Source organism: Nicotiana sylvestris, chromosome 6 (assembly GCF_000393655.2).
Source record: "Nicotiana sylvestris chromosome 6, ASM39365v2, whole genome shotgun sequence".
Taxonomy (NCBI): domain Eukaryota; kingdom Viridiplantae; phylum Streptophyta; class Magnoliopsida; order Solanales; family Solanaceae; genus Nicotiana; species Nicotiana sylvestris.
In genome coordinates, this window is record NC_091062.1 from 14,419,551 (window position 1) to 14,431,371 (window position 11,821).

General features: G+C 40.3%; 1 protein-coding gene across 1 annotated transcript; it reads left to right on the forward strand.

Moving 5' to 3' along the window:
* Positions 1-267: 267 nt before the first annotated feature.
* Positions 268-825, forward strand: LOC138870291 (uncharacterized). Its single transcript, XM_070148083.1, has one exon. The coding sequence runs from the start codon at positions 268-270 to the stop codon at positions 823-825; it is 558 nt and encodes a 185-aa protein (XP_070004184.1).
* The last annotated feature ends 10,996 nt before the right edge of the window (positions 826-11,821 follow it).

An 11,821-nucleotide genomic window follows, 5' to 3' on the forward strand; every position in this document is an offset into this window, starting at 1 on the left:
AGCATACAGGTAGAGACATTTGTATCAGAGCCCATTGAGCTAGATAATTCAATGAAACTGATAGAGGTGACAGTAAAGCCTGCCCAGGAAGGACCCAACACATAGATTGAGGCTGAGAAAGAAGCCGAGGCAGCCCAGGAACCGGTAGTTAAGGTGGTGTCTAACAAAGAAAATACCCAAATCATTGGGAAGAAGAGACCTCCAGCACCATTCCCACAGAGGTTGGCCAAGTACCAGAAAGAGGAATAATACAAGAAATTATTGGAGATGCTGAAACAGATCCAGGTAAATATTCCATTGATTGATGCTTTGAAGGAAATGCCTGGTTATGCAAAAATGATGAAGGACTTGATGTCTCGAAAATTCGATTTCCAAGACTTAGCCACAGTGACTCTCACTCAGATCTGCAGTGTTGTGGTGACTAGACCAGTTGCTGAGAAGCTGTCTGACCTAGGGAGTTTCACAATTCCCTGCACCATTGGTAACTTTGCTTTTGCCAAAGCACTTTGTGATTTGGGGGCTAGCATAAATCTTATGCCCCTGGTGATCTATAAGAGGTTGGGGATTGGAAGAACTAGACCCACTTCTATGTTATTGCAGCTGGTTGATAGGACAGTCAAAAGACCCTCTGGTATCTTGAATGATGTGTTGATTCAGGTAGGGAAATTTGTGTTCCCTGTAGATTTTGTGATTCTAGATTGCAAGGTGGATGAAGAAATTCCTATAATTTTGGGAAGGCCATTCCTTGCCACAGGGAGAGCTCTCATTGATTGTGAAACTGGGGAGCTCAAGATGAGGTTGAATGATGAGGAGATAACATGGTGACGTCCAAATCCACTACTAAAAAGTAAATGGACACGGTCACATGCAATATAGTTTATCCAACTATGAGTCTGGGTCGAATTCCACAGAGAACAATATGTAGGCGATTAGGAATGTAAGAGAATTATCACTTGTTATGCAATGCCAAACACTTAAAATTGGTTTTTGGAAAATATTTATATCTAAATGCGGAAATGTAAACTAACCTAGAAAGCAAGTAAAATGATCAATGGCTACAAGTATGGATGCATTGGGAATTACACTCGAGTAACGATCCAATGTATTCCATGATTTTACAAATATGAGCGAGTCTATGTTAATTAGCCACGAATAATAATTCTTATAGCCTGTTTGGCCAAGCTTCTTTTTGGCCAAAAGTGCTTCTTTTTTTTTGCCAAAAGCACTTTTGGCCAAAAATTGAGGTGTTTGGCCAAGCTTTTGGAAGGGAAAAAAAGTGCTTTTGAGGAGAAGCAGAAGCAGATTTGGAGAAGCAGAAAAAAGTAGCTTATCTCCAAAAGCACTTTTTTGAGAAGCACTTTTGAGAAAAATACACTTAGAAGAAGTTTTTTAAAGCTTAGCCAAACACTAATTGCTGCTCAGAAGTGTTTTTCAAACTAATTAGCCAAACACAAACTGCTTCTCACGAAATGTACTTTTGAGAAAAGCACTTTTGAAAAAAAGTACTTCTCAAAATAAGCTGATTTTTGCAGCTTGGCCAAACGGGCTATTAATTAGCTTCTTCCTAAGACTAAGAAGAATTCCTAATTGAATTATTCCTAACCCAATTAAGAGGTTAAGCACACCCGGATATGACTACAAGTAGTTCAGACGTATCCCTAGGTAGAATCTATAAAATGAGGGTTAAAACTGCAAGTTCTTGTTAATTAATCTTTCCCAACCCCAAATTATCTTTTTCAAAATTAATTCGGAGTTAATGAGCGAGTCCTAGGGTTAGCTAATCCCTTTGTATACATTAAACAAAAAGAATAATTAAAGAAATAACAACTCACTTCATAAATAAATGAAAATCATTCAATACATAAGCACAACAAGGTATTTAATCCACACTTTAAACATGAATATTTCCATAAACAAGATTCAAGTGTTGGAACTACATACTTAAATATTCAATACAAAGCAAGGAAATGAAGAAATAAACATAAATAGGTAGGAAATCCTTAACCACAAGCTTGAAATCTTCAAAACCCAAGTGTGTGTGCAAACCCTAGCTTCAAGACTTGTTCTTCTCTAGTCTATGAAACTGAAAATAAGCCAAAGATCTGCCAAAGATCTAAGCTGGTTTGGGTATTAAAGGGTATGGGGTCAAAAATGTGAAATTCCAGAACTGTCCAGTTTTCACGCCTAGTTTCTTCATCGCGTTCACGATCATACCTTCGCGTTCGCAAAGGTTTGCTTTCCTCAGGCATCGCATTCGCGTTTGGTCCTTCGCGTTCGCGAAGGTTCAGGTTATGGTTCATCGCGTTCACGTGGTGTATTTCGCGTTCGCGAAGGTCTAGCTGCCTGCTTCTTCGCGTTCGCATTGTACCTTCGTGTTCGCGAAGAGTAAACCACTGGGTAGTTTCTCATTGTCCATTTTAGCTCCTTTTTGACTTGTTTTCACTTGGTTTCTTCACCATTACTTCTAAATCACATACAACCTATAAAATAGAAGTAAATGACATCAAATACACGATTTTATCACTCAAACATAGCAAAAGTATAGGTTTAAAGACAAGAGAAGTTGGTGAAATACTAACTTTTCAAACCCCCAAACTTAAACTATTGCTTGTCCTCAAGCAGTGAAAGCGACAAAATCTCCTCCCAAGTAGTTAACTCAACAATGCATCCATATTATGCCAAGCCACAAAGGTCTACTATAAGCACAAAAATATGACTTCGATTGGTACTAACAATTACTCCAATGCATATGAATTATCAAGCACTTCTCATGAACTTCATTATACTCCAAGTGCTCAAACACTAATGCAAATCAAAATAGTAATCAAGTCATGACACTAAAGCTTCAAAATTTGCCTCTCTATCACAATTAATTTTCTTTGGTCATTCCTTCCAGTTGAAATGGGATTAAATTCACAATTCAAATCTCATGTGCCCTCACATTTAAGAGATGATCCCACACTCATAAATCTTATTTCAAAACAAAAATGGGATATCAAATGGAAAGAATTAACTCTCTCTCAAACAGATGTTCAAATGCATACAAGTAGTACCATAGGCTTGCCCTTCATGTATTCCTCCACTAATGTAGACAACTTTGTTCAAAATCAATTAGGACTTAAAGGGTTGTAGTTTAGGCTTTTGGTTAAGGTAGGGTACAATTTTGGTTAGAATGACTCAAAACCTCCCCAAGCACTACAAAGTTTACAATCAAAGTCCACTTTCTGCAAAAACATTCTCCATCCTTTCTTCACTTTTCATTCCACACCTAGTCTTCCCTTTATTCACAACTTCTTATCACTTTATTCTTTTTTTTCTTCCTTCCTTTTCAAAATCAAGGAAGGTTTCACTTTTTATCATTTATTTTTTTCTACCTTCCACCTTTTAAACAACTTTTATATCACAACTTTTCCAACCTTCACCCCCAAACTTAGGCTTTTAGCCTATGTTCACACTTTCAAAGTACTTAGGGAGGTAGGGTGCCAAAAGCTAGAATCAATAAAGAACAAAGGATTAAAGCTTGTAACATGGTTGCCAAATAACAAGGTTAAAGGCTCAAAATGGGTTGACTAGGGAAAATATTCAAGGGTAGGAAATTTAAGGCACAATAGCAGTCCAAGGAAGGCCTAATATCATTTTTCAAACCAAGTTAATCTATGATTTCGCTTTGAAGCACATTCCGGGCAAGTTCTAGACTACAAGTAATGCAAAAGAACTCACAAATAATCTCACCACACATGGCACATAAACACTCAAGTGGAATACAAATCCAAAATCCAATTGAAATCAATGACTCAAAGAGGTCGCATATAGCATAGGAAGCTATTTAGTGAATTAAAGAGCCAAAATTTGAGTCTAAAAGTCATGACATCTTTACTTCAATTATTTTTTTTCAATAACCAAAAATTCATATGCTGAGGTTTAAATCATGTTGGTACCAAGCAAGCCACAATTTGGTCAATGGGCACAAACCCCGACTCAAACCATTTATTTTTCCTAAATTAACATAAGCTATATCTAACTACAAGACTAATCCCCTTAAGAAAGTTGGCTATCTATCCATCATCGGGAAAAGTCGACAAAAATATTCTACAATTACCCGGTTCAAGAAAAAAATTGGCATCCTTGGAAAAAGAACCGTGGTACAAAGAAAACCAAGGATATCGCCACCAACATCAAACATACTATAAAAAAAATTAAGAAGCTAATAAAAAAAATGAGAAGCTAATAAACATCAAATAACTAAAACATAATATATATATATAAACAAAAAATTTAGAAGCTACTAAACATAATAATATCACACATCACATGAAAATACACTAACAACAAAATAAAAACAACCACAGTATCAATCTGTCATACCCATAGTTATCTATAATTAAGTAATAACAACAATTATACAAGAAGCCACCCCCAACTAAAGATGTTGCAATGTCCCCAATGCAACTAAACATGATAGAGTAAAATGGTGGAAAGTGCTCCCTGAATACTGCATCAGTCGGAACTGGAGGTGGTGGGAAATTTGAGCTCCACATCCGCATCATCATCATCCTCCGATTCATGTGAACCACAAAATGTACTCAGCTTTTGCATCATCTTGGACAACAATTTGCTTTTCGTCTTCTCATGTTTCTTGAACTTTCTCTGCCTCTTCTCAATCTTTCCTTGCCGGCGACTCATGTTCTCCAGCCTGGTGTTAATGGCCTCCATCTTGCCCGTGATTGCTTTTTGCTCTTTGACCATATCCTCTATGGATGGTGGGGCAGCAGCCCCCGTAGATGTGCCAGTCCCAGTAGATGTGCCAGCTCCAGGTGGGCCAGTGGGAAGACCAGCTATAAGCTGACTAACATGCGCATCTACTCCATATATCTGACTGGATAAATGGCTCATAGTGTGAGAACCGGACTGGAGTGGTCTATGGGGTCAAAGGACCCTGATGAAGGTGCAAAGGATCCGACGGGATCAGTGGTGGCCTTAGAGAACTGCCCAAATGAAGGGGAAGCAACATCAATTCTCCTTTTTTCTGTTTGTCACTAGGTCCCCTTTTCAGCAAGGGATGGATCATCGGTTTTCCTAGACCTTTCTCAACATCATTGGGGCGTTGAGGCACCCCAGCATCATAGCAAAATCTAGTGATCAAGGAAGGGAAGAAAAGGCTCTTGGACCTCCCATGAGTGGCTTCCTCAATTTCTCGGACAATGTGTCCCCTACGTTCACAGGTAGTCCATTCATGATAGTAGCAATTATCAGTGCCATGTCTGGTATCACATCAGTGTCATTTGTAGAGGGCGACACTGTTGAACAGATAATGAAGAGCCATGTCTTTGCCTCAGCCGTGAAATCATGAGAATCAACTCCCTTGTGCATTGTCAACCACTTCGGGGTAACCCCATCATGTAACTTATCCACTAGCCACTGGTTTCCTCCTGCTTTGGCTTGTCTCTGTAGACCTCGTTATCAATATTGGGAAGGCCGTAAATATCAGTGATTATCTCAGGGCTGAAGTGGACTTGCACGCGCCGCACAATAGTAACAAAGGCACCTTGGAAGTCGGTCCTCAAGGCGTTTGCATAGAATTCCAGAACTATTGTGTGGTTGGCATTATTTGGTTGCTCGGCAAAACAAATCCACCTACTTTCTACCAAGCGCATGTAGAAGCCCGGCATTTTAGCTTCGACTTTTTCCAAGTTTATGCCTCTTTCCCAGACGATGGTCTTGGACAGTAGTTCATTATATTTTCGCTCACATGCTGCAGATAGAAACCGCTCATGATCAAAGGGTTCCTCTTGTTCAAGTCCAAAGACATGTTCGTGCTCAAATTCTTGGTGTTCCAGATCCATTTTATGCCCAAAGTACCTAGAAAATAGACCAACAATGTTAAAAGCTCATACAGACACTTAAAACAATGTATTAGGATGTGTTTAGGCTGAAGAAATGGGCGAAAAAGGTTCCACGCAGAGCTGTGCGAAGCTACTATTTTTCGCCAGTTTTGGGACTGCCAGTGATTGTTCTTCGCGTTCGCGAGCAGATCACCGCATTCGCGAAGAGCAAAATTTTTTTGCCAAGAATCAGAACTTCGTGTTCGCGTGCAGACCATCGCGTTTGCGAAGGTCAAATTTTCTGCTCCCACTGTTTTGCCTTCGCATTCGCGGGAAGCCCTCGCATTCATGAAGGTCATCTTCCTCACCCACAACATGTTTTCTTTCAGGCTTTTCTTCAAACAGTTGGGGTTCCCACTTTTCTTTGTTCATTTACAGAAAATTTACGCACATATATGTCCAAATCCACTTCTAAAAAGTAAATGGACACGGTCGCGTGTAATATAATTAACCCAACTATGAGTCGGGGTCGAATCTCACAGAGAACAATATGTGGGCGATTAGGAATGTAAGAGAATTATCACTTGTTATACAATGCCAAACACTTAGAATTGGTTTTTGGAAAATATTTATATCCAAATGCGGAAATGTAAACTAACCTAGAAAGCAAGTAAAATGATAAATGGCTACAAGTATGGATGCATCGGGAATTACACTCGAGCAACAATCCAATGTATTTCATGATTTTACAAATATGAGTGAGTTTATGTTAATTAGCCACGGATAATAATTCTTAATTAGCTTCTTCCGAAGACTAACAAGACTTCCTAATTGAATTATTCCTAACCCAATTAAGAGGTTAAGCACACCCAGATATGGCTACAAGTAGTTCAATCCTATCCCTAGGTAGAATCTATAAAATGAGGGTTAAAACCTCAAGTTCTTGTTAATTAATCTTTCCCAACCCCAAATTATCTTTTCCAAAATTAATTCGGAGTTAATGGGCGAGTCCTAGGGTTAGCTAATCCCTTTGGAAACATTAAAGAACAAGAATGATTAAAGAAACAACAACTGACTTCATAAATAAATGAAAATCAATCAATACATAAGCACAACAAGATATTTAATCCACACTTTAAACATGAATATTTCCATAAACAAGATTCAAGTATTGGAAATAAATACTACACACTTAAATATTCAATACAAAGCAAGGAAATGAAGAAATAAACATAAATGGATAAGAAATCCTTAACCACAAGCTTGAAATCTTCAAAACCCAAATGTGTGTGCAAATCCTAGCTTCAAGACTTGTTCTTCTCTTGTCTATGAAACTAAAAATAAGCCAAAAATCTGTTAAAGATCTGAGCTGGTTTGGGTATTAAAGGGTTTGGGGTCAAAAATGTGAAATTCTAGAACTGTCCAGTTTTCACGCCCAGTTTCTTCATCGCATTCACGAAGGTTTGCTTTCCTCAGGCATCGCGTTCGCGTTTTGTCCTTTGCATTCACGAAGGTTCAGGTTATGGTTCATCGCGTTCGCGAAGGTCTAGCTGCCTGCTTCTTCACGTTCGTGTTGTACCTTCGCGTTCGCGAAGAGTAAACCACTGGGCAGTTTCTCATTGTCCATTTTAGCTCCTTTTTGACTTGTTTTCACTTAGTTTTTTCACCATTACTTCTAAATCACATAAACCCTGTAAAATAGAAGTAAATAACATCAAATACATGATTTTATCACTCAAACATAGAAAAAGTATAGGTTTAAAGACAAGATAAGTTGGTAAAATACCAACTTATCATAATATTCAATGTGCAGAAATCTATGAGGCGGGCAAGTGAATTTGCCAATTGTTCTCTTATTGATGTCGTGGATGTAATCATAGAAGCTGATGATGAGATGTTAACAATTGAGGACCCTCTTGCTGCATGTCTGGTAAATTTAGATGAGGTGAATAGGGAAGAATTGGCAGAATAGGTGTTGGCTTTAGAGGGCAGAGGGTTTTGGGATAGAACTCTTGAATTCGAGCCCCCTCACTTAGAAAACAGATAAACTCCTCCAGCCAAGCTATCCATAGAAGAACCACCAAAGCTAGAATTGAAGCCACTGCCCGCCCATCTCAGGTTTGAGTTCCTAGGACCTAGCTCCACATTACCTATTATTATTTCATCTAGTTTGTTAGATGTGCAGGCACAACAACTTTTGCAGGAACTCAAGGAGTGCAAGACTGCCATTGGGTGGACCATGACAGATATTAAGTGGATCAGCCTGGCATATTGTATGCCTAAAATTCTGCTGGAAGAGGCACATAAACCTTCTAGGGAGTACCAAAGAAGGCTGAACCCCAATATGAAGGAAGTGGTGAAGAAAGAAGTGATTAAGTGGTTGGATGCAGGAATCATTTTCCCAATCTCCGACAGCAACTGGGTTAGCCCAGTGCAATATGTTCCTAAGAAGGGTGGCATGATGGTGGTCAAAAATGATAACAATGAGCTGATCTCTACAAAAACCGTCACAGGCTGGAGAATTTGCATGGACTACAGAAAATTAAATCTGGCCACCCAGAAAGACCACTTCCCACTTCCCTTCATTGATCAGATGCTTGTCAGATTGGTAGGGAGGTCCCACTTTTGTTTTCTAGATGGGTACTCACGGTACAATCAAATCTCCATTGCACTAGAGGATAGAGAGAAAACCTCCTTCACTTACCCATATGTCATTTATGCTTTTCGGAGGATGCCCTTTGGCCTATGCAATGCACCCGCCACATTCCAAAAGTTCATGATGGCCATATTCACTGACATGGTCAAAGACATAATGGAGGTGTTCATGGATGATTTCTCCGTAGTGGGAAACTCGTTCGACGAGTGCCTTATAAATCTGACTCGAGTGTTGAAAAGATGTATTGAGACTAACCTGGTACTTAATTTGGAGAAGTGCCATTTCATGGTACAAGAGGACATAGTCTTGGGACACTGGGTATCAAGCAAGGGAATCGAGGTAGATCGTGCTAAAGTTGACGTGATAGCAAAGCTTCCACCCCCCCCCACTTCAGTCAAGGCAATCAGGAGCTTCCTCGGGCATGCTGGTTTTTACCGGAGATTTATAAGAGACTTCCCAAAAATAGTCAACCCTCTCTATAAGTTGTTAGAAAAAGATCACCCTTTCTTGTTTTCTGATGATTGCAAAGTAGCATTCGGGGAGTTGAAAAAGAGGCTAGTCACAACACCCATCATTGTCGCCCCCGACTGGGAGAAACCATTCGAACTCATGTGTGACGCCAGTGACTATGCAGTGGGGGCAGTGCTGGGACAACGGAAAGACAAGCTAATGCACCCAATCTATTATGTCAGTAGAACGTTGAGTGGAGCCCGTTTGAACTACACTATGACTGAAAAAGAGATGCCGGTTGTCGTGTTTACATTCGACAAGTTCATATCATACCTGATTGTCTCTAAGGTAATTGTATATACTGATCATGCAGCTCTCAGGTACTTGATTGAGAAGGAGTCCAAACCGCGCCTGATTCATTGGGAGCTGTTACTGCAAGATTTCAACCTCGAAATTCGTGACCATAAGGGCACAGAAAACCAAGTCGATGATCATCTATCATGACAACTCAGTTGAGGTTGAAGATATTCTGGAAACCTTTCCAGACGAGCAACTACTCGCTACAAGCCTTGATAAAGTGCCATGGTATGCAGACTTTGCAAATTACCTAGCAAGCGGTATAGTTCCCTATGACCTTCCCTCTATGCAAAATAAAATTTTTTATCGTGACTGTCGCATGTATTATTGGTAAGAACCTCATCTGTTTTGAAAATATGTGTTGACAATATGATTTGGAGGTGTGTCCCCGAGATAGAACAATCTTCTGTTTTGCAGGCATGTCACGCATCGGCATATGGAGGGCATTTTGGAGGAGTCAGGACGGCCGCGAAAGTGCTAGAGGTAGGGTTCTACTGGCCAATAGTGTTTAAGGATGCACATCAATGGGTGAAGGGCTGTAATGAATGTCAGCGAACTACAAACATTTCCCGTCGCCATAAGATGCCCATAAACCCAATTCAAGAGGCTGAAGTGTTCGATGTCTGGGGGATAGACTTCATGGGCCCCTTCGTCATCTCCTTTGGCAATAAGTACATACTTGTTGCTGTAGATTACATGTCTAAATGGGTGGAAACTGCAGCACTTCCCACCAATGATGCCAGAGTGGTGGTGGTGGGGTTTTTTTAAAAAAATATATTCACCCGTTTTGGGACCCCAAGAGCTATTATCAGTGATGGAAGCACTCACTTCTGCAATCGAGCCTTCGACAAGTTGCTAGAAAAGTACGATGTGCGCCACAAGGTGGCAACACCATATCATCCTCAGACCAGTGGACAGGTCAAAGTGTCTAATAGAGAGATAAAGAGTGTACTGACCAAGACTATGAATGCCACAATAACTGATTGGGCGAAAAAGCTAGATGATGCATCCTGGGCCTACAGAACTGCTTTTAAAACAACAATTGGTATGTCAACATATAAGTTGGTGTTCGGGAAGGCCTGCCACTTGCCAGTGTAATTAGAACATAGAGCTTGGTGGGCAATGAAACAACTAAACCTAGACATTGAGGTTGTGGGCACAACTAGAGTAACAAAATTGCATGAGCTCGACGAGTTCCGATATCTTGCTTTTGAGAGCACAAGGTTGTACAAGGAAAGAATGAAGAGGTTGCACGACAAGAACATTGTTGAGCAAAATTTCAACCCCGGGGACATGGTATTGCTCTATAACTCAAGATTAAGGCTATTTCTGGGTAAACTCAAGTCACAATGGTCTGGACCATTTTGAGTGGTCGAAGTATTCCCTTCAGGGGCTATAGAGATTGCCTCAGAGAAAGACTCTCATATATTTAGAGTCAATGGGCAGAGATTGAAATTATATGTGGGCATGAATGAACCAAAGGAAGTGTCAGAGATCCACCTGAAAGAACCTCAGAGGTTGAGCGAGCCTTAAATGCGCTTATGTGCGTCATGCCGCGACGTTAAATCAGGCGCTGCATGGGAGGCAACCCATTGATTTGTTGTAATCGTCGTGCCACGACATTAACTAAGGCACTGGTTGGGAGGAAACCCAATGATAGTTAGTAGTTGTTAATTTTGAGTCTGGGAAGTACTAACCAATGAAGGTGAGCTTGGGCAAGAGATAGGTCCATCGAACGCGGAAAGAACAAGCGAAAAAATGAAAATATTTTGTGCCCAGGAGCGCGCTCGCGCTACCACCGCGCTACAGGTCGCGCGGGCAAACATTCTGCCTTGGCTCTCAAACACTAGCGCGACCGCGCTATAGTGGCCGCGCTTGTGACCGTGCTAGAAGCGTGACCGCATTAGTGGCCGCGCATATGTCCAAGTACACCGCCTAGACTAGCGCGGTCGCACTCGTACCGCGCTAGTCCCGCCCATCTGATGCATTTTTCTTTAACTTAATAATAACTTTTTTTATTTTATGTTAATTTTTTTCCTTTATTATATTCCCTATATTCTACCCTCTTCAACCCCAGATTTCCCCCACGCTCAAAACAAAACAAAAGACCCCCCCAACCCTAACCCCCTTCTTCTTCAAATTCCCAACCCAATTTCCCCAAGTTTCAAGCCACGCTCTCCCCTACTCTTCTTCACTTCTCCCCATATTCTCTCACTACAGGTATGAGTTCTTTTTGCCATTTTTCCTTTTTTTGTTTTTACAGAATTTCATTTTTAATTTTTGTATTATGTAGTAGCTTTTTCTTTTCTTTTCTTAGTAGAAATTTGTAACATATGTTGTAGTGATTATGGGTGGTAAGGTTGGTAGAGTTGTAGTTTAACTTAGTATTTGATTTTGGGGACATTTTGGTGGTATTGGGTTACAATATGCTTGAAATGGGGTGTGAGTATATAATGCCCACAAGGTGTTTGTTTAAATGCCTCAGTGAATATAATTGAGTGATTGTGACCAATTATGTGCGTGAAGTCTGAGTAAT